Below are 23,841 nucleotides of genomic sequence, written 5' to 3' on the forward strand. Positions count from 1 at the left end.
GAGCCCAGGAAGAAAAGATGACCTTGTATCATTGGGAGTGTGCTGTCAGAAGATTAAAGTAGTTTTGTGTAACCCTTGCATAGTTCTCATGAGATGATTGTTAAAAAAGGAGTAACCCTGGTGTGCATGTGTGTGTGTGTGTGTGTGTGTGTCTCCTTCCTGCTTGGATATGTGATGTGCTCCTCCTCTGTGACCCTTGTAATTGTGACCCTCACACAGCTTGCACTATGCTGTTTGGACTCTCAGCCTCCAAAACCATGACTCAAATAAACTACTGCACTTTATAAAGTTAACCCACATCAGATACTTTGTCATAATGTCAAAAATGACTATTATCTGTGCATTTTACATCATATCCATGAAATCATTGCCAAATGCATTGATGTGAAAATTCCCTAACATTTTATTCCAAGAGTTTTTATAGTTTCGGCTCTTAAATTTGAGTCTTTGGTCATTTTGAGGTTTTTTTTTTTTGTTTTTTTTTTTAATATATGGCGTAAGCTAATCATACAACTTCAAACTTTTGTATGTGGATATTTGCTTTTCCAGCACCATTTGCTGAAAAATACTATCCTTTCCTATTGAATGAACTTGATTTCCCTATTAAAATAATTATATATCTGAGGGTTTACTTCTGGTCTCTCTATTAAGTCCCACTGGTCTATATGTCTATCTTTATTCCATTGTCATGCTGTTTTGATTACTATAGCTTTGCATAGGTTTCGAAATCAGAAGGTTTGAGTCCTTCAACTTTGTGATTTTTTTTTTGTATTTATTTTTATGTGGTGCTGAGGATTGAGCCCAGTGCCTCACATGGGTGAGATAAGTGCTCTACCACTGAGCTACAGTTCCAGCCCAAACTTTGTTATTTTTTTTCAACATTTTTTTTTTTTGGTTCTTCAGGATCTAAGATTTCACATGACTTTTGGGATGGCTTTTCTATTTCTACACAACATGCTATTGAGATTCTCCTAGAGACTGCATTAAATCTGTAGATCCCTTCAAGTAGTAGCCACATTTTAACATTTAACCATATTAGGGCTTCTAATCCAAGAACTCCAATCTCTTTCTATTTATTTAGGTTTACCTTAATTTCTTTCAAAAATGTTGTTTTTTGAGTCTAAGACTTTTATCTCCTTGGTTAAAATTATTCCCAAGAATTTTATTCTTTTTGATGTTGCTGTAAATAAAATTAATTTATTAATTTCCTTTTCAGATGGTTCAGTATTAGTGAACAGAAATACAATAGATTTCTGCATTTATTTATATCCTGAAATTTTGTTGAATTAATGTGTTTTATTACTTATTAATTAATAGTTTATTAATTTATTAATTTTATAAGTTTGTGTAATGTTTAGTTTTCCACATGGAACAATGTCATCTTTAGCCACACATAATTTTAATCACTCATTTCTGGTTTGTTGGTTGTTCTCACTGTTGTTTGTTTTTCTGAGGCTGGAGATTGGACCGGGCCTCAGGCATGCTGAATAAGTGATATCTACCACTGAGCCACAGTCTTGAGCCCTTTCCAATCTGAATGCCTTCTATTATTTTTATTACCTAATTAGTCTAACTAGAACTTCAGTACTAAGTGGAATAGAATAGGAAAAGCAGGAATTTGAACCTTGCTTCTGATCCTAGGGTGCTTTATCAACTTTTTTGCTGTTGACTAAAAGACCTGACAAGAACAAATGTAGAGGATGAAACATTTATTTCAGAAGTTTCAGTCCATGGACATCCAGCTCCATCCCATGGGGCTCGAGGTGAGGTAGAACATCCTGGTGGAAGAGTGTGGCCGAGGGAAGCGGCTCACAAGATGATCAGGAGGCAGACAGAGAGGTCTCCACTCGCCAGACAGAAAATACATACCCCAAAGCCACGCCCCCAAAACCACCTCCTCTGGCCATGCCCCCACCTGCCTTCAATTACCACTCAATTAATCCCATGAGGTGATTAATCCACTGATTGGGTTAAGGCTGTCACAACCCAATCATTTGTCCTCTAATCCTTCTTGCATTGTCTCCATATGAAGCTTTTGGGAGACACCTCACATCCAAATCATAATATAGGGACAAACTGCATTTTATTTAAAATTAAAAATGTCACGTTTGTAATTTCAAATATAAACCTCCCAAACTGAAACACACAGATAAAAAAGATGGAAAAGATGAACAGATTTTCAATGATCTGTGTGATAATATCAGTCTGACATACAAGTAGCCCAAAAGAAGATAAATAATGGTATAGAAAAAAAATATTTGAAGAAACAATAGCCCCCAAATTTCCAGAGATCTAACATGCCCAAAGGACTCCAGTCAGGATGAACACAAATAAAACCATATCAAGACACATCACAGTCAAATTTCCAAACACCAAAGATAGTAAAAGCTGTGAAGGAAAAAAGAAATGTTATCTATAGAGTAATTATAATAAAATGATCTCTATCTGCTCATCAGTTCAATGTTGTTAATAAGAAAATAATGAAACAACATCTATGAAGTGCTGGGTGAATAATTGCTACCTAGAATTTTATATAAAATTAAAGCACATTTCAAAAATGAAAGTGAAATAAAGACAGTTTCAATACACAAAAAAACTGTCATAAGCAGATTTGCATTTCAGCAAATATTAAGGGAAGTCCTTCAGTTTAAGTAATAGTAGATACAACTAGATCTCTCACAAAAGAAGAGAAGCAGAAAAAAATGGTAAATATGTAGATAAATATGAACGATCATTTCTCCTTTATTTCAAAGAAACTGACTTTAGTTAGAAGAAGCAGTCCACTGTGGGTCATGCATCTGTGCAAGTTCTTGTAGCATGTGCCAGATTACAAGTCTTATCTGTCTTCTGATCAGGAGCAGCTTATTGTAGCTGGTCACAAGGTGACTAAGTAGCAAGGCAGGTATGATGACAGGAGAACTTCTCACCATGGTAGAAAGACTCAGTTGTTTGCCCCTTTCTACAGTGGTTACTCTCGGCTCCAAAAAGTTCTATGCTCCCAACTCTGGCTTCCTTAGCTGTATCGCAATCCTTCTGCATGTACAGCATCCACCTGGGCCCATCACATTGCCCAGGCAGGACTTGGAGGCAAGAGGAATCAATGTCAAGGTGCTGATGCTCAAGCTACAGATGACATGAGCAGTGAGTAACAAAGTCTCTGACCAGGGAGACCCATGTCTTCTGCCAGCACCTGTGAAACAATCAACTTGTTAGTGGGATGCAGTCTCCAAATCTTCATGGTTTTTAACTGGTAAAGCAAATGGGAGGGAGGGAGGGAGGGAGGAAGGAAGGAAGGAAGGAAGGAAGGAAGGAAGGAAGGAAGGAAGGAAGGAAGGAAGGAAGGAAGGAAGGAAAAGGGACTGCAGTTGTGGCTCAGTGGTAGAGCACTTGCCTCACTTGCATGAGGCACTGGGATGCATCCTCAGCACCACATAAAAATAAATAAATACAATAAAGATATTGTGTCCATCTATAATTTAAAAAACATTTAAAGAAAAGAAAGAAAGAAAGGTAATATATTGTTGATTTTTTTATAACTTGTAGAAGTGCTATATATATGTGCAATAGAATGAAGAATAAAAGCAGTTAAATGTATCGTTTGAAGTTTCTTGCAGATCCTTAACTCAAGAAATATAATATGGATCACAAATGAAAGTCACATAGGTGATTTCAAATTTTCTAGCAGACATATTAAAAGCATAAGAGATAGAAGGCACTAATTTTTAGTATTCTATTTTATTTAACCCAGTATTTTCAAAATATTATCATTTCAACACATAACGGACATAAACATCCTCAGTGAGCTGTGTTACATTCTTCTTACACTAATTCTTAAACAGAGAGTGAGTATTTTAAACCATCAGCACCTCTCAATTTCTTTTGGCCGTATTTCAAGTGCCAACGCCCCTTACAGCTATACCAATGGCAGCACAGCCCTAAGTCAACAACTAGCAACAGGAAACAGGAGGCATTACAAAAACGTCAATAGAGCAGAAGACATGCAATACAGAGAAACTCTACCTACTGTATTATTAATCCTGAAGAAGGCAGGAAACTAAAATGACAAAGGATAGATAGGAGAACTCGAGTTTCCAGGTAAGATCAAGTAATCTTTCACCACTTCCAGCCGGGACAGGGCATGAGAACCGTGGGCAAGAGGTGGGAGTGATAGAAAGAGTTTGGGTCCCAAACCCACCAGTCACACGCTTTGTGAGCTTGGACAAGAAACCATCTTCTTCCTCCTGTGTGTACCCTTTGATCCTGTAGCTCATTTATTCTTCTATTTGTTTACTTGGAGCAATATTTTGCTGTGGTGAAGGAAAGGGATTTGGATATTGCTCTTGCACTTGAGTCATGGCTCTGCCATTATAAGACCTTGGACAAATGACTTAATTCTCTAAACTTCCGTTTCCTCGTCTAAATGACAAGTATTACACCATACCTATCTCAAGGCCATGTAAAAATATATTGATTTTTTAATTATCATTGTTGTTCAGTTCTCTAACTGTAAAGACCAGATGCCATTCAGGACAGTAAGAATTCAAGAGCTAATGACAAGTTTTTTCCCTCGGTAGGGAAGGCAGACGTATAACATCTGACGGATACCTAAGTGGCTACCATGAAAGGGAAGCTAAGAAACAGCAAAACACAAGGGTAAAAATATAAATGCCTCTATGCAGATGTTCATATTATACTTCATAATCTTTTTTCCTTGAGAAAACACCACAACCAAGCAGCCTGAAAAAAAGTGGATATTTTTCTGACCCAGCTATTCTAATAATCAGTACCAATGAATGAGTAGTCAATTATTCTTATTTAACTTAAAAGAACAGTTATCTACCTGATTACCAAGAAGCTCAAATCTTCTGAAACTTGTTTGATATGGTTAGAGTGCTTTTGATATATTTTTTTTTCCATTGGCATTCTTTTTCAAAAGAACTGTTTGTCTCCTAATGAGGGCTACCAGGATGTTAGTGTCAGATCCACAGAAAGCACTTTCCATCTGTGCTCCATCGGATCTTGTTTTCAAACCTGAAACTTGTCAAATGAAGCTTCACTTTTCACACAAGAGTCTGGCTTGCCAAGGTCATGCAGCCATCAGTGGTGGGACCAGAACACAGACACGGATTGCTGGTCTCCACGACCTTTGGCAGTCTTTCCCTTCCCAATGTCCCTTCTCTGGTGGAGACTTGGAAGAAAGCATTTGGGAATATCAGCATTGCCTGTTTGCTCAAAGGTTAAGAAACTGGCCCTACATCTCCAATTGCTCTTAACGCACACCCAGAGCCTCCCAAAGGGACCAAGCCCTCTGAGTTGCAGTTATAACAATAGCAGCTGTCCAGAATGTGTTCACGGACAAGGGACACAGCTGAAGAAATACGCCCACAACTTCTCAGCTAATCCTGTGCAAATACAGGGAAATGACCGGGACAAATACAATATCTTATGTCAAGTATTATTTTTGTTTTTAATGGATATATTATGCACACTGTGTTTTACTGATAGTCTGATGATTCAGAGAGTAAACTTTAGTCTCAAAAAAAAAATCTCACAGCGGGATTTTATTTATCTGCACCAGATTGTAACAGTTTAGTCAGGAATAAAGAGCACCAGGAAAAGTGAAGCAACAATAATGTTTGTGGAAAGGAATTTTCATGAAGGTCTTAATCCATCTTAACTAGTCTCTTAATTTCCATTTCTTTCATTCAAATTTGGTATCATAATAGAAAATGAGGTATTACCATGTGCAAGAATGAACAAAGGAAAAACTACAAATAAACAGAAATAATAATGCAAAAAAATCCTATTATTGCTAAAAGAAATTTCAAAAACCTTTTAAATAATAATGCCTAACTGCTGATAACATTGTGAAATTGCTCAATATAATTGAAAAAATATAATTGCATGTATCAAAAGCCTGAAAAATTTGGTAATTCTTTTTACCAAGCATTTTGCTTTTAGGATTTACCCTAAGGAAATAATCATGGCCAAACCAAAATGTAACGATCAGAAAATTCACTCTACAATTATCTTCTATTAGTTTGCTATTAACAACTGTCTACAAGGTCTAAAGTAAAAACTGATTAAATAGATCATGGTCCATCCTTAGAGTAGTATATTACAGCATCAGTCATTAAAAGTTATAGAATCAAAAAATTCTAAAGGACCAATGTGAGCAATGTCAAATGTTAGTGTGCAGTTCATGCGATGTGTGTGTATGTGTGTGTGTTGAAAGGACATTTCACAAAGTGACAACAGTAGTGACCTCCAGGTACCGAGATTACTGGTGATGATTTTTTCCCCTTTCTTCCAACTTCCCAGTCCCACAGGGGAGAGTTGGCCTGCATGTCCCAATGGTTCTTCACTTAAAATATATTACTTTAACAATGAGAAACAAAAAGAAAAATGAGAAACTGGGCTTTGCTTGTGAAAAAGATGACAACACACTTTGTTAATTTCTTGAGAAAGTTGAGAGAAAGCCCTTGCTTTACCTTACTTGTGATAGTCCCTGAGTCTAGGAGTCCCGCAGCCCAGGATGAGCTTGTTGGGACCCACTATCCTCTGGATTTCATCCATTCAATCTAAAATATCTTACTGAGCCTTAGCATGTGCTAGGCACTGGGCATAGAAGAAAAAGCAGAAAAGAAAAACAAGGAAGAGAAAGACTCCCTGCTATACTATGGAAAAGTCTGACTTAGTTTGTTGTTGTTGCTGCTGCTGCAATAAAGCATGAGACTGGGCAATTTGTTAAAAAAAAAAGGTGGTTTATTTCTTACAGTTCTGGAAGCTAGGAAGGCTAAGAACATGGTGTCATTTGGGGGGGAAGGGCCTTCTTCTTAGCATGGCACAGCATAACGTGGCAAAGAGCATCACATAGTGACACAGTGCAAGGCTGCTTTATAACAAAGCCACCACCTTATATTATATGAATCCATAAATGGACCATTTGATTCATGAGAGGCTCCAGGACCCAATCACCTTCCAGTGGTCCCCACTCCAAATACCATTATCCTATTTCTTTGGGGGTTAAGTTTCTAATACATGAATCCTTAGGGACAAACATTCAAAACATAGCAGGGACCCCAACTGAATGATGGATCAGGAGCAATGCTGTGAGGAGGTAGGGTCCCAAGCTGAATTTAGAGGGGTTTCCCAGACACAGCGGAGCAGCTGTCTCCGGGAAGCAAGAATGAAACCTGGCTCTAGTGGAAGTGTCAGCATTATGACCCAGGAGCGGCTCTGAGCATCCCCGGGCACAAGACAAAATGATGCCATCAGGAGACATGTTGAGATGCGTGAGGCTGTGGTTCTGGGACAGGAGAAAACAGGCCGGCAAGACTGGAGTGCTGGGTCAAGAAGCTGGAGGGGGAGGGTCAGATCTGCAAGGGCCTGACAGGCACAGTCAGGGGATCCCACTGATGGGCATTGGTAGGACATCCCTCAGCAGATTCACAGTCCAACAAGATAACGCTGAGTGTGGGCTGGAGAATGGAATTCAGAGGGGACATATTGGAGGCCAGGAGATCATGAGGACCCCTGTTTGGGGAGCCGGCAGCGGGCTACACACTCATAGGTGGAAAGAGAGATCCTCACTCAATCAACTTCCCTTTCATTGTAATTTGTGAGAACCAAATTATTTTCAGTGACTTCATCTTTGACTCCCTAATGAGAAGTGTCCAATGTTGCACTTGAACTGCTATAAAAGGGGCAAGAAGTAACAACTTAGAGCTGGGGACTTTAAAAAAAAAAAAAACAATGAAGTTCCAGGCGAGTGTAGAGGTCACAGCCATGGAAAGCACCAAGTGTTTTGTCCTCATTATTTTCTGATAACCTCACAGTTGGAACTGACATATTCATGATGCAAAGGAAGAGCTCAATATCTAAATATTAAGCAGTTTACCATGAACTATCTGACCCCCTGCTTCACCAGTGCCCAGTGGAGATTGGAAAAAGGTGCCGTTCATTGGCTTCTTCATGGGCTGGTCTTGTCGTCCCACCTTCCAAGGATTCTCTCTTCTCTTTCAGAGCCCAGTTTTCCATTGCCATTTTGCAATGTTCATGAGAAGATACTTAGGCATCGCCTAGAGGCCCATTCACTTAGTCACAGTGTCCACAACCCAGCATTAGCTGATGACCAGAGTCTGCAAACTAGAGGACTGAGACGCTTCCGGCCTCAAGGCAGCTACCACCATCTGGTTTCCATCTAAAAATAAAAATATTAATACAGTTACCATTTATTGATGACTATGGACCTTTCCATAGATAAGTAAATTTATATTCATGGAGATCATGAGACCGGCCAAGATTTAGCCCAGACCTATCTGACCACCAAGCCCATTTCCTAAGCAACACTACAATTTGTCCACTCCATATGATGGACTGAAGCCTAGGTCAAGCCTGCTCCTTGCAGCTACATGGGCCAAGTCCCAATAGTGTCCAAGAAGGGGCATAATTTGCTTTGATATCACCAGGGGGGAAGATAAGCAAGCCACAATAAACAAGTTGTAAAGAGGACACTTCTCCGAGTTCAAGAACTTGGGCTCTGGAATCTATATGTCCAACCAATGACCCCACCACATGTAGGATCTTGGATAATTCACTAGCTACCTCAGTTTCCTCAACCAGAGAATGAGGATCACCACACAAAAGGTCCAGAACCCCTAAAATGTTATCTTTGGGTTTCAGAAATTAGGATTTCTAAATTTCTTGGTTTTAGAGAGGTGATAGAGTCTGCATTTCATCTCACCACCATCGTGTCTGGTACAGGCCCCAATACATACTAATCAACCCAGTGAATATTTTTGCAGTGAAACAAATTAAGGTTCACCTAGGTGGGCTATATTAAAACTAGAAAAATTATCATCAGTCTAGATGGCATTTTTTCATCAAAAGAATGAACTTAAAAGAAAACCTTTTCTCTTTCAGGGTTTTGGGGTTTCAGAGTTGCAGAAAAAGTAGTGTGGGAGGAGTGATTTATGGAGCTGTATCCACCTTATGAGGTTGTTGTTGTGGGGATTAATTGTGTAAGGGAGTGTGTGTGTGTGTGTGTGTGTGTGTGTGTACACATTTAAAGAATGGCTGGCACATAACTGGGCTTGGTACATTTTGGCTATTCTTATACATGACCAAAGAGAAAAAAAACACAGGCTACTTTGAAGATTATTATTTATGTGTCAAAATTACTGTGGGTTAGGTTTCTACTCCAGGGACTAGAAAGCTCTCCACGAGACCTTTTCAGAAGAATTCTAGGTGGATTCAGCAGCCACCAACACAAAAGGTCAAGAAAATCCGCAGAGGTTATGGGGTGTAGCCCACTGGCAGAGCACCTGCTTACCACGTTCAAACTCCTGGCTACCATCTACAGCTCAAAGAGAGGGGCAGGGAGAGGGAGGAAGGAGGGAAGGAGGCAGAAAGAAAAGAAGGAAGGACAGAATCCCAAGCATCTGATCCAAAGAATAAGTTCTTTGATTCCAACCTTCCAACCTGTCTGTCCAGCAGAACATGCTCTCCAATAATTTGGCTCAAATGTGACTAGTGCTGACTTCGCAGTGACAACTGGAAATTCCGGAGCACCTGGAGTTGGAGGTGCACACCAAAGACAGAGCCTGGGGTCTAGCTCCGAGGATCGAGCCCCTTCTGCACACTACATGAAAAATGAAATGATTCTTCCCACTCGGGGCTACATGTCTGTTTCACCCCTGATGCTTTCCTTTAGTGTACTGAAGTCACTTCCATTTCATCCAAACGGAATCTTGAACACCATCTCAATTGGAGCCGCAGGATTTTCGCTGTAAGTAGTCAATGTGTCCCATGCTGTAGAGAATTTTCATACAGTGAGCATCAGCCCTTTCAGATTATACCTCAGTCATGGTTTAGATACGCGGTGTCACCCCAAAACTCATGTATTAAACAATGAAAGAATGTTCAAAGGCGAAATGATTGAGTGACGAGAGCCTTGATCTAATCAGTGGATGAATCCACTGATGTGGATTAACTGTAGACAAGTAGGGTGTCCTGGAAGAGATCATGTCACTAGGGATGTGATTTTGGGGTTCATATTTTGCCTCTGGGGCAAAGCGCTCTCTCTCTCTCTCTCTCTCTCTCTCTCTCTCTCTCTCTCTCTCCTTGCTTCCTTATTGCCGTGTCCTGAGCTGTTTTCCTCCACGATGCCCTACCACCTCAGGCCCAGAGCGATAAACTTGGCCGTCTATGGACTGCGACCTCTAAACCATGAGCCCCAGATAAACCTCTTCTCCTCAATATTGTTCTTGTCATTTCTTTTGGTCCCGGCGAGGAAAGAGCTGACCTAAACAACCTCTCTTCCCTGAACTCAGAGCAATTTCTTCTACTTTGATCAGCTATTGCAATTTTTTTGCCCTTTAAGTCACTGGAAAATTGATCAGACTGATCTATAGTGGGCCCACCTCTTCCTGGCCTGGCAAACGTGCTCCTCGAACAGAAATCATTTCTGTTTGTTGTTTATCATAGAATTTATAGACCCACTGAGAAGCCAAATGCTCTGTATATTATGTCCTTGAAATAATTAAACATTAATAATGATAACAAATGGACTGACAACAAGAAAACGGGAAGAGAGTAGCGTATCAGATAAGCCTGCCACAGTTTGATCATGGCAGAAAACAATGTTGGAAAATCCTGATGAGCTACTGGTCTGGGGTTAAAAAAAAAAATTAAGTTTATTGCCTGTAAGCCAGAGTCTGTTGAAAATATTTCAGTAAACTCAGTCCAATTTTCTGTGTGGAATACAAACAATTTTTCAACAAGCAAAGTCTCTTTTCTTTTATTAAACAATTGTGCTAAACAAATTTGTTTATTGATGTTGCTGCCCATAGAAGGAAAGCTCTGTAAAAATGAGGACTTGGTTTTGGTGAGTTCCTGGGGCTTGGGATTGTAGCTGCTTAATATTTGTCGAATAAATAATTGAATGGATCTGAGGCAAGTCAACAAACAGATGACTTTTTTTCCCCCACTTGTAGAGAAAGCAGGTGGCTGTTTTCTGCACATTTCTCAGATACATACATGGGATGGGTGATGTCAATTGCCCAGGGAACTTTGCGGGCATCTTGCACTTTCCATGGGTGAATCCCCAGGAGTCTGAGAGGCTGTGGGAGAGACTCTTGCCTACCACAGAGTCCCCTACGATGGGGACATGATCTGAGAAACTTGTCGTGAGTGATTTAGTCGTGGTGTGAATATCGCAGAGCGCACTTACACAGACCTAGACGGCATTGAAGGTTTGCTCTGGCAAGTAAATCTCTTCCGTCCTCGGCTTACCTGGAATTCTTAGTCCAAAATTCTTCAGCAGCCTCCACATGAGCACTCCCAGATCCACAGCTCCTCCAGTGAGGATCCCTGAGTCATTGAAACCAGCAGTAGATTCAAAACTCATCCCTGAGTTCAGCCTTCTATTTAGACATTGAAAACAACCTTTTGGCTTTGGCCATGATTGGCGCGGTGCCAAGAGGAATGAGCTCCTGTGTCTGGTCTTCAATCCGTGGTGGTGCTAGAAGTTTCTCCGCCTCTGGTACAGGGCCCTCTTGCAGTTTTGTTAGCCGACGGCCTGCAGGGAAGCACAACCTTCCACAGTTCCTGACACTTTGTTCTAGTTTTTCAAGATCTTAGCTGTGTTGGAATAAGGTGCCCCTGACTGGTGAGCAAGAACGTGACATCCGTGACCTTCCCCCTCAGGGTCCTTACCAGTTTTAATTTCATTTCCAGGTCAGTCGCTCAAGATGGCCTCTTACTGGTGCATTAGCTACGGATTTCGTCTGCTTAGGGGCCATGATGAACAGAAGGGCCTGGGGAGAAACCAAGCACAAGACAAAATGATGCCATCAGGAGACATGTTGAGATGCGTGAGGCTGCTGCTGCCCACCATCCCATGAGCAGTGTGTGTGGACGGAAACACTATTGTGCAGCGCCCGACAGCTTACACACCCGAGGGGCATGAGCAGAGGACGGCCACAGCTGAACACAGATAACGGTGAAGGCACAACTGCCCGTGGAGGCAAAGAGCTCTATCGTCAATGCTTGGTGTTAAAGAGCAGCAGGCTACCTGCCCTCTGCTGTCCTGAACCTCCTCCCACGTCCTGGGGAAGTCTGACACCCTCTGAAGTTGAATCACTTTCCCAAGGGGCCTGTATTTCCAGAACCCTGTGTCGCACATCCCACCAATGCAAACATGAACATCTGCCCTTTACACACACATGCACACGCACACACAGAATCCCTAGGGGCGTAATTCTCAGACAGCTGTCACGCTGCGTATTACACAGCAAACAATTTAGAATCTGTTCTTCAAACACCTTCGCTTCATCCTACCTACAGACAGGGGCTTCCCCCCACTCTGCAGCAACCTTTGACAACTCCCTTCCCCCTTCTTCCCTCCACTCCTTACTTTTCTCTCTCTCTCCCTCTGTAACACTCTACTTTTTCATGTGGAGAAGGCTCATCCTTAGGCACCTTCATGGTGGGACTCCTGCTCTGAGTCACACCTTTCACCCTCCAATTCTCTTCAACACAAGAGTCCCTTCTGAAGGACACTTTCAGCAACAGGCCTTTCTTTCTGTTAACGTTCCTACTCTGCAAGAAAAGAAAGACCATCATCAACCTGACTTCTGTGGAAAAAGCCCAGCCTGAGATGCAGGAAGGGGATGGTCCACGTAGAAGATGGATCTGGGTGAGACCAGGGACACAGCTTCTTTAGCCACAACTTGCTAAGGCATCAGAAGTCGACGTCAGAGCCTGACGATATATTTGGTTTCCATTTACATAGACATGACCATATTTTACATAACTATCATAAATGGATTCTAATTTTATTCATAGTTAGGGAACAAGACATTCTCAAAAAATTTTTTGTTGTGTTTGTAAAGCTTCTGGTTGAAGAACTCGAGATATCATTAGGAATTAGATATCATTAGGAAGATGGGCCATACCTAGGGATTTCAGTCAAACCCTGGTTCTCAGGAAGCAGAACAAATAAGTCGAATTCCTTAGAAAAAAAAAAATGGCTTACTCTTTTTTTCCCTGTAAATGTGCTACATGCTATCTAAACTTACAGCTATAATATAACAAAATAATCTTTTATTAAGAAGATTTTTAAAAATTATACATTTTCAATGGAATCTTACTCAGCCATAAAAAAGAATGGGATTCCACCATTTGCAGCAGCCTGGATGGACCTGGAGGACATTGTGTTAAGTGAAATAAGCCAGGCACAGAATAATAAATACCACATGTTCTAACTCACATGCATGTTGAGGGCCACAGCGGAGTCGGGATGACGCATGGCACTTTTGCCAGAAGTAGTGGTTGAGAGGTGACGCCAGCGAGTTCTCACGGAGTTCCCCGATGAGTTCCAGTTGAGCTCTCGCGGGGATTCCTGAAGAGTTCTCATTGGTTGGGGAAGTGCAGGAGGAGGGATTTCCCGTTGGTTGTTCCTGGACCAGCCGCGTGGCGTTCGGGAGAGTTCCCGGGGAGCGTGTGTGGAGTGTGCTGGTGGAGTTCAGAAATAAAGTTTGTTCCTGCTTGAGTGGCTTGTGATTTGTGCCCAGCCAGACTGCAGCATATGCAAAAGCTAAAAAGCTGATCTTACAGAAATAGAGAGTAGATAAATAGTTACCAGAACATGGGAGGGGTTGTGGGACAGAGAGAGGATGGCTCACATGTCCATGGCACGGTGGATAGGAGGAACAACTCCCATGCTCTCCCATGTAACGGATAGTTGACATCAATTAGTTGTATTTTTCTGTAAAATAGCTAGTAGGGAGGATTCTGAACATTCCCAGCAAAAGTGATAAATATCAGAGGTGATGGACGTGCAAATTACCCTGATCTCATCATTACACAGTGTATACATGTACTGACATGGCACACAGTACCCCCAAGCTATATGTAATTATCACATCAATTAAAAATAACATATTTAAAAATAAAATAAAGTGTATATATATATATATATATATATATATACATACATACACATGGATAGATAGATAGTACATTCTATAACAGATAAGTCCTATAACCCAAAGCAAAGTGTTCTCCAGGTGCAGCCCCAGACCAGCAACACCAGATCAGCACCAGGGAACATTTTTAGGAACACATGTGCTTAGGCCCTTCCTCATACCTGCTGAATCAGAAGCTCTGGAGCAGGGAAAGCAGTTGGTATGTTAATAGGCCCTGCGGCTGACACTGATGCTTGTTTATGTCTGAGAACACTGTTCCACTGGGTCTCTGAATGGCCATATTGAATATTTCTGAATTCCAGTCCCTTGGATTAGATTCATTTCAGTGTGGAGTCTGCTGGTTAATAAAAATCTATGGCCCTGTCCTCAGATTACATGCTTTCTACAGTGTTTGCTAGAATTCTACCCCCAAGGTGATGGGATTGTGTTAGGAGATGGGCCTTTGGGGAGGTGATTAGGTCCTGAGGATAGAAACCTCATAATGGGATTAATACCATTATAAAAGAGACCCTAGAGACATCCCTGACTGCTCTACCCTGAGAGGAGAAGGTGCTATCTGAACTAGGAACCACCGGCTGGTGCCTCCAGAACTGTGAGAAGTGAATGTTCTTGTTTAAGCCATCTAGTCTATGGTACTTTTATTGTGGTAGTCAGAATATACTAAGGCAGTATCCCTGCCCCTGCTGCCCACAGCTTTCAATCAGGATGTTACTCCGTACCCTACACTCCAGGGTCCTTCCACTGGGATTGGCCATAATCTACATGCCATAATCTACAAGAAAGGAAGATCTTATTCTTAATTGCTCTCCTAATTCACATGCTCAGAGCTAACTCAACAATTCCTAGAATATTCAGTTATCCCAAGGGAAAGCTTATTTGTTCCTATTCTGGATCAACTGTGGATACAACACTTCCACAAAGGCCCATGGCTAAATGCTCACTTCCTGAGATATTGCTCAGAGCACTGCTGACCTCCCCTTACTGGGACTATGTGGAGTGTATTAGTCCATTTTCCATAACTGTAACAAAATAACTGAGGCTTGGTAAGTTATAAGTAAAAAGGTTTATTTAACTTTTAGTTTTGGAGGCCACAAATCCAAAAAGCACAGTACTGGCTCTGGTAAGGGCCCCCTAGGCTACATAATAGCATGGTGAGTGGCATCATGGCGGAAGCATATGCAAGAGGGAGCAAATCAAACGGTGACATAAAAGCTAGAGGGAAAGACCAGGGAAGGGTCTGCTTCTTCATGAGAACCCTCTCTGGAGAGTGAACCAGGGTCCCATGAAAACTAATTAATTCCTTTGGAGGGCAGTGACCTCCTTGACCTAATTGCTTTCCATTAAGCCACATCTCTTAATGGTCCCACACCACCTCCCAACATCACCACACTGAAGACCAAGCTTCCAAGGGTTAATCATGAAGATTTGGGGGAAACACTAAATCACAGCATGGGGCTAGCTTGTTTCCTTCTAGAACAACTGACCCACCTCTCCTTGGGACTCAGCTTTCTCCTTGGGTTCTGTCAAAGCCAGTTTTTACTTAAACTTGAACCTGCATCAGACCTTCCTAGAGCACTAGGCCCTCCCAGAATGCTGGGCCCAGCCCACAGTTTCCCACTCAGTGTGTCTTACGTGGAGTCCAGAAGGTGCTCTTCTAACAAGCTCCCAAGGAAGCCAATGCTGTTGTCTCCCCAGACCACTTTGAGGACCACTGTTGAAGACCACCATCACTGAACTTATTTGCACACAGGTACCTTTAAAATATCAGTCCAGGCTTATCCCTTCCCCAAATAACTACTCTTTAATATCTCCCTAAAAATCCAACTACTCACCAATAAATTCAATATGTTTGTTTTCCTTTATTGGTCATTAAATCTCCACATACTACCAAAAGCAGTTGTTTTGGGAGGATTTTGTTGTTGTTGTTGTTGTTGTTGTTTGTTTTGTTTTGGTACCGGTGACTGAACTCAGGGGCACTCAACCCCTGAGCCACATCTCCAGCCCTTATTTATTTAGAGGGTCTTTACTGAGTTGCTAAATGTCTCCTTTTTGCTGAGGCTGGCTTTGAAATCACGATCCTCCTGCCTCAGCCTCCCAAGCCACTGGTATTACAGGTGTGTGCCACCGGGCCTGGCCAAAAGCAGTTTTAAGGTGACTTTAGTTCTTATTTCGCCACTGAAAGAAATAGTCGACTTTCCTAGCGCACTAGAAGAAATGCCTGCCCTCCCTGGGGAAAGAGTGTCCTCTGTTGCTCCTGACTTCTGCGGGCCTTGCCCGTGTCTCAGATTCTCTTGGGTGCGGTGGCGTCAAGGTTGAAGAACGGCAGGGTAACAGAGGTATATGGAGGAAGGATAAGATGATCTTGGGTTTGAAAGAGAGCAGGATGTGTATCACATCAATGATCCCAACAAGGACCAGCCAATTAAGCCAGACTTAGAAGGAACACCCGGCATCCCCACCCTGCAGGTTCCCCCCACCAGGCCAAACCCGTAAACAGCACAGCACTGACTTTCCCCCCAACACCCCCGGAGCCCACGTCTGCTGCTCCCAAAGCCAGGTCCTATTTTCTTCAACTGGACAATGGAGTGCTGAGATCCTAACCCCCAACAATGGAGCCAAAACCAGAGAGAGCAAAATGCCAGTTAGGCAAAGCCTCATTCCAAATTCCAAATATCAGTCTGCAGCCCTCAACATGCCAAATGCTCCCTGCTGGTCCCAGCCAGATCCCGGGCCCTCTAGAGGCTGGGAGCTCCTGATGGAAAACACGTGGAGGCCTGTGGTTTATCTTTCCTGGGTTTACAACTCCACCTGGGGCTGGGAACGCTAAGGAGGGCTGTTTTGAAGGACCCCAGGCACCATGTCATGCGTCCCTTGCTGGTCTGCTCCCTGAGAAAGCATAAAGTCAACATCCACTGGATGCCAGACCCAGACCAGCCTCATCCTGACCACCCAAGTGCCAGTGGCCCCCGGGGAACGGATCTCACCTTCTGCTCTCACAGTGCGGTCTCAGGAGCCTGAGATTTGAGAAGTGAAACCCAACAGGCCTCTCCCTTCGTCAGAGGAGAGGAAGCGCCTCTGGGGCCCTTTTATGGGGCCTGTTGGTTTTCTGTTGGTCACACACAGGCCCTCGCCATGAACGGTCTCACGGCTGCCCTCCTGGTCTGGACTCTGATTTCTCCCAGCGGCGGAGGCCACGGGGGCAGAGGGGAAATTTGGCCCACACACGTGGCCTGCAGGAACGAGGGCTTGGAAGTGTTCTACCAGAGCTGCGGTAAGTTCTTTCAGATGTCCACCTGTGTTTACGGGGAGATCAAGCCTCCAGCTGTGGGCTGTTTAAGGGCTCAGTGGGTGTGGGGTGAAGGGAGAGGGGACCAGCCACTTTCTCCAGCTGCAGTGAGTCTGCAGGGGCAATTGGCAGCCCATGGGAGAAGGAGGGATGGAGGGAAGACAGCCCGGTGAGAGTAACCCAGAGCGAGAAGGAGAAATCAAGCATCGAGATGCAGCAGTTCACTAGCAAAACCCAGGAGCCCCCAAAGAACAAAATGACCAATGGGTCTTCCAAATCATGGAACCTCACCCACTGAAAATTAGGAAAAGATGCCTCCGAGAGGCTTTCCCCGCCCCCCAGGTTGTGCATGGGCTCACCTTCCAGTATGTTTAGTTTGCAAGTTACCCCAAGATCCCCACCCTCCTTCCAGAATTTCCAGCGCTGCCCCCGGGGCGGCACCATCGATCATCAATCTTAATCAGCAAGCCCTGTGAGAGGAGCTGTGGGTGCAGGGTTTTCTCTAGTGCTAAGGATCACGAAAGGGAGCGCCATGGTTTGAAGGGGCCTTGCAGACGTCATGTGTTGGAAACTTCTTCCCCGGGGCGGCTGTGTTGGGAGACAGGACAAAATGAGAGATGACGCTATCAGGTTCTGACCCACAGAAGTAGATCGGCATCATTATCCAGGAATCCAGGAGTAGGGGAGTGACAGAAGAATAGATCTGGTCTGCCCCACCCCTTTGTCCCTCTGCTCCACACAGCAAGAAGCCCCCTGGACCCTGGACCTTGGGCTTCCCAGACTCCAGAACAATAAGCCAAGAATCTCTGTCTTACAAATGGCCCAGTGTGTGCTGTTCTGTTACGGCAGCACAGACAGGAGAGGGAGACTGGGCGTTACCCCAAAGGCCAAACCAGCCCGCCCGCGGGAAGGTCACGGTCCAATGAGTAAAATGTCTGAACCAACCCACTGGGGTGTGTCTCGGTCCCCAACGCTGCAAAGTATCACCCACGTAGTGACTTTAACATCAGGACATCATTGCCTCAGAGTTCTGGGGGCTGCAGGTGTGAGGTCAAGGTGTGGGCAGGGCTGGTTTCTCCTGAGGCCTCTCCCCTGCCTTGCAGACAGCTGTCCACTCCCTGTGTCTACATGTGGGCTTCCCTCCATGTGTAGCTGTGTCCTGATCTCCTCCTCTTATAGGGACACCAGTCAGATTGGATTAGGCTTTATTTAAACTTAACCACCTCTTTAAAGACCCCCCATTCACATTCTGAGGACGGGGAGTTAGGACCCCAGCACATGAGTCAGAGCAGACACAATTCATGGTGCAGGTCACTCTTGCTTTACAATGTCGATGGGACCCTGGGTCGTTGGTATCCTGTCCGTGTAAGATGTAGAATAATAGCAAGACTGGAGATGCCCGGAGCCCTCAGAATTTGTCTTCTGATTTCATCATCATATAAAAAGTTGCCGGGGCTGGTCTGTCTCCATACTTACCTTTCAGACTATAGCCACTACTGCCAAATCACTGTCACCAGAGGCATGAGGACTGGGAACATCAGGGAAAGAACCAGGACCTATAGTCTGAAGATCTGGGGTGTGATTCCCCCTGGGGAGGGGGGACCTACTCCACAGAGCCATTAAACCTCAGGTACAAGCCCAGCTCTCGGCTCTGGGAATAAAGGAATGGAGGTGTCAGGAGTGTGCTGTGTCATTAACATAGATGAAACACCTTGTGTCTCTCCACAATGTCAGAATCTATTGAATAATAAATTCACAGGCTACACCACTTTCATCTCTGACAGACGAATACTTGTGGGTCACCTGGTTGTCACAAGCCAGGCAATCACAAGGTTTTTTTTTATTCCCATCTTGATTTCTAATATCTAAACACTCAAGTCACATACACTTTACACGATGATATATAGATAGGTCACAGAAAGACTAAGAAAGGGTTAAAGTGGCCGCTGGCTTACAGGATGCGATGGAGCCAAAAGCCCACTGTAGGTGGTCAGATAAGGATTTTAACCAATTCCTCAGAATTGTCCAAGCAGAGGGTCCAGATGGACGGCAGTTTCAGTCGAGTGTCGAGTGTTGCTTGAGGTGTCAGCTTGGAGCCGGCTCTGCGTGGTCTTTGCAAGCAGGAGAAACCACACTTAGCTGAAGCCCAGTAGGGACAGGAAATTGTAGGTCCCTCATGGTAGCAATCTTTCTGGACAAGGCTTATGATGAGTAACCAGGTGACAGGGTCAAGGAGCTACCATGCTCAGTTTCGGGGTGGAGGACTCCTCCTTTTATGTCTTGAGTGAAGGGTTCTCATCTGGTGGGGTTGATAATTTCCCATGTCTGATGTGACTGCTGTGATTTGGGATGCCCACATGTCTGGGTACGCCTGGGTTTAGTGTGGTCAGTTGGCATGTATACATCATCTATCAATCTGTGCCTTATGGTGCTACAGGGCAGGTGGTGGTTGTTGACTTGCACAAACAAGGTGTGGAATCATTCGACCTTGGCACTTGTACTCCAAATGGAGTAGCTCCTGGCAAATTACTGCTTTAGAAAATGAGGTCACTCAGGCTTAGGCACAGCCTGAAAACAGATGTTCTATGCGTCAAAGAGTCATTCGGAGCAGGACACAACCTGATCTCCACAGGGGGACATGCAGTCCTCATGCAGGAGCCATGGGAGGATCAGACAATGAATCCTTTGTATGAAGGGCTGCCACAGAGGCAGGCATGGTACCAGGGGACAGGGTGTTCAGAAGAGTGTAAGGTTGGTGCTGTCCAGGAAGAAATCATTAAACTTAAGTTGAAATTTAGCAAATGAAAAATGTAACAGTGGCAACACCTCCTCTTCATTGGAGGTTTGCTTATATGCATCAGGGACCCTGCTAAGTGCTTTGTAGGCATCCTTCTCATAGACACGGAAACTGAGGTTCAGAGATGTCAGCTAACTTTTCTGAGGCCACACAGCTAAGAGTGGTGGAATCACACCCCTAGGGGAACAGAGAAGACAAGAAACTGAACAAATATTTGTGGAATTAAAACAAATGCAATCCCAGCCTGTCTGACTCCAGAGCCTGTTCTCTGAATGCCCCTGCTGGCTAGAGCTTGTCTAGTAGGCAAGACGGAACAGAGAGGGGACAGGGGAGGAGAACTTGGTCTCATGGAACAGCACGTAGGAAGGCAGGGAGACAACGACTTGAACTGGTTTAGCATTCAGAACGCTGAGGAGGGGCTGTAGGCACCAGGCAGGGGTGAGAAATGAGGCAGGAAATGTGGGCAGAGCCCCAGACCAGGGTGGGTGTGGGTTCCCTCCCGTTGGCGATGAGGAGGTTGAATTTTGGAAAGATCCTTTGGGGACTGAATAGGAGCATCGATATTGAAACAGAAGCTATTTGTGGCTAGAAATAGGGTGTGTAGCCAGGAAGAATGATAATTCTGGAAAGACACCATGAGAGTGTGAGTTAACATCATTTCCACAGCCTGAATATCAGGGGAGCTCTTTGGTACACTTTTGGGTCAGTCGAAGGGCAAGCTATATTCTGGAACCTTCTGCCGGGTTGGGTATACCTGACAGCCATTTTGGTTCAGGCCTGAGTGGTTACATCTCCCTGCCCAGAAGGAGATGGTCTGTCGCTCTGTTGCTGTCCTCAAGGAGGCAGCACCCGGAGCCCTGTGCGTGGATGTCACAGGGCAAAGGCCACACTTCTGTGAAGTCCAGACCTCCTGAGTGCTCACTGGAGACTTCTAGATCTCACGGTGCGCCCAGAAGTGGGAGGGCTGTCTGACAAAACAAAGGAGCCATTGTTTCCTAGGATTCGGGCTTCTCTTTTCATCCTTTAACTTCCGTGTGTCAGGAGCATGGAGGAGACCTTAGGACAGAGGCTGTCCTGAATACTACAAAAATCCTTGAGGAAGAAGGAGCCGTGTGCAGTTTCCGGGCTCTCCATACCAATCAGGAAGTGAGCAAAATTTTTCTGAAAAAGCAGAAGGAAGTCAAAAAGTCACTGTCTCCATCAGAAACAGAAGCATGTTCTTTGTTTAATTGTCAAATAATACAACAAGCCCAGGGACAAATGCCCACCAGTATATCTACTTCTCCATGGCCTCTGGGCCACCAAGATGTGAATTACTGAAATACATATGATTAGAAGAGGAAATTGGCAGCCGTGGGAGACACAGGGTGTGGGGAAGAGTAAGGGAAGGTGCTAGGGACTGAATGCTTGTGTCTCCCCACAATTCGTGTTAAATCCTAACCCCCAAAGTGATGGCTTTAGGAGTCAAGATCTGGGGGGGGATGATTAGGTCACAAGGGTGGAGCTGCAGGTATGGGATTAGTGCCCTTATAATAGGCACCATAAGTACAAGAAAATTGTAGAATTCCTTTCAGAGAATCATTGCCATAATAATCTCTCTCTTCTAAACGTCAGTTTAAAATTTAACAAACTCCCTCCCTTTGTAAAGCCCTCGTTTAATCCTTATGAGCAGCCCTTTGAGGTAAGCAGGATGTTTATCTCCATGTTCTGGATGTAGAAACTGAGGCATATGCCTAGTGAGTATGGAAATAAAGTAGCCGAACCGAGCCATGACATTAAACCTGACTCCATGCCCAGCGATTCAGGGCTGGGCGGGTTGGGCTCCTCCTTCTCCAGCATCCCCTGGGAGCCTGCAGCAGCGGCAGGGCGGGACCTCCCCCTCTGCTCTTTTCAGCCACATGGACCAAGTTCTCTTCTGTTGTCAGGTGGTATCTGGAAATGCCATCTCCCAATTCAAAGAGTCAAATGAAGGGCCATTCTCTAATTATTAAAAACAGTGTTTACTGCAGTCAGAGCGCTCTGTGCAGTTGGCGTGTTTATTTCGTATGGAAGCCCATTTCCCACAACCGACAATGGCTTCCTCTGTGCAGTAGTTGGTGAGTGGGGAGCAGAGGGGAAACTGTTGTGGGTGAACCCTATGGGACCTGACCAGCCCCTGGGAGTTTCCAGAGTCAGGTTACCATGGCTTCTGGCGGTCATCATGCTTCAAATAGCCATTGACACCTGTTCTCCTGTCCTTGAAAGCAATCAACTTTGTCCACACTGCCTGCCTAGGCTTCCTGTGTCGCTGAAGGTTGCTACGGGGTCTACCTGACCTTCAAAAAGTCTCTTAATTACAAAGTCACTTGGACCTGAATAATCGATCCATCCAGGTTGTCAAACAGGACAACTGATCAGACTTGAAGAATGCAAAACAATGCTGGCAACATTTCCTCCAAAATAGAGAGTGAACTGCGAAGGACCTGACCACAAAAAACAATGAACAAGGCATATTGATAAAATGCTCATAGAAAAAAAAATCTTAAACCATTTTTCCTAAGAACCTAATAATTCTAAAGTAAATGGAGCAAAGAAACAACATTTAAAAAAATCACAGGCTATGTAGTCATGCCTTCAAATACTGCATGCAGGAAGCAATTTCTCTCTTATTTTCCCAGATTAATGGGGCTATAAAACTGTACAATTAAGGAAAAACAGACACATAGCCACAGAGACAGAGATGCAGTTCCAAAGTGATAGCTTTGGGTAGACAGGACTGAACGGTAGACTGCTTCAAGCAGGACAAGATTTTGGGTTCAAATTTAAAGAAGGGAAGTTGATAAAGAAACACAAGAGTGTCAACATCGATATCCAGATATTTTAAATGCTAGTTGAAAGTGAATTGCTGTAGGTGTGTGTTGGTGGGGCCCAGTCACCTGGATGGATACTCCTGGTTTCCATTTGGTGGTGACCATTTTGCATCCAAACCACCAAAGCAGTGTTAATTCTCCTAAGCACTTTTTAAAGGAGAGGCTGAGTAATCTGGAGAATAGAGACCTAAAGAGAGGAAAAAGGCCAAAAGTCGGTGGTTCTAGAGAGACCTCTTGGGCAGGCAGGAACTATCTACTGAAATGCTGTTCTTTCCAATCTCCAGCCGAGACCCCTGTGGGCAGCTAGCTCTGTTCATCGGTTAGGAGGAGACTCTTTGGAGAGGGAAGGAAGAGGGAGGGCTGTCCTCCAGACCTGCAGCTCTTTTTGTAAAAGCTGCAAGACAGACAGCACAATCCCAAGCAGCAGCCCGTGTTGGTAATCCTGGGCACTGCTCAGACCCAAGCCTGCAGGAGGAGGATGCCAGAGGACCATCGAGGACCAGGTGAGCAAAGGTGAACGAGCCCACACTGTCCAGATGGGGCTTGTGCAGCTTGAGCACCTGGCTGAGTCCAGCAGGCACTGGGAGCCCAGTGACCAAGGAGCAGGCAGTTGGCAGAGGTCATCTGTACTGTAGACAACAGCGGGAAGACACAGCGCAGGGGCCGTGCCCTGCTCCTTCCAACACCAAGCAACAGGAGGGAGTTTACATTGAAAGTAAAGGGAGACGGGCTCAGAAACAACACGCCATGTAGGCTTCCTGGGACACCCTGTGAGCGACTATTCCAGGTCCCTGACCAGTAGCTTTATTCTGGGGTGCTGGGGAAACCAAGTGGGCAGCGGAAGAAGAACACTGGGGTCCACCAGGAAGCATTAGCCCGTGTGAGGCTAAAGGGTGATTTATGGGCAGCAGGCAGCAT

The 23,841-nt window shown here is 44.3% G+C and overlaps 1 protein-coding gene across 4 annotated transcripts in view; it reads left to right on the forward strand.

Moving 5' to 3' along the window:
• The first annotated feature begins 17,056 nt into the window (after positions 1–17,056).
• Positions 17,057–23,841, forward strand: part of Ly86 (lymphocyte antigen 86) — a 60,573-nt gene continuing 53,788 nt past the window's right edge. For all 4 annotated transcript variants that reach the window (XM_046453484.2, XM_046453486.2, XM_046453485.2 and 1 more), the window contains exon 1: positions 17,057–17,262. In XM_046453484.2, coding sequence (XP_046309440.1) covers positions 17,124–17,262 — 139 coding nt within the window. In that variant the 5' untranslated portion in view covers positions 17,057–17,123. The remainder of the gene's footprint in view (positions 17,263–23,841) is intronic.

The sequence above is a fragment of the Marmota monax genome, unplaced genomic scaffold (assembly GCF_021218885.2).
Source record: "Marmota monax isolate L192 unplaced genomic scaffold, Marmota_monax_Labrador192_F-V1.1 WCK01_AAM20220418_F8-fsc00029, whole genome shotgun sequence".
In the NCBI taxonomy this organism is placed as follows: Eukaryota; Metazoa; Chordata; class Mammalia; order Rodentia; family Sciuridae; genus Marmota; species Marmota monax.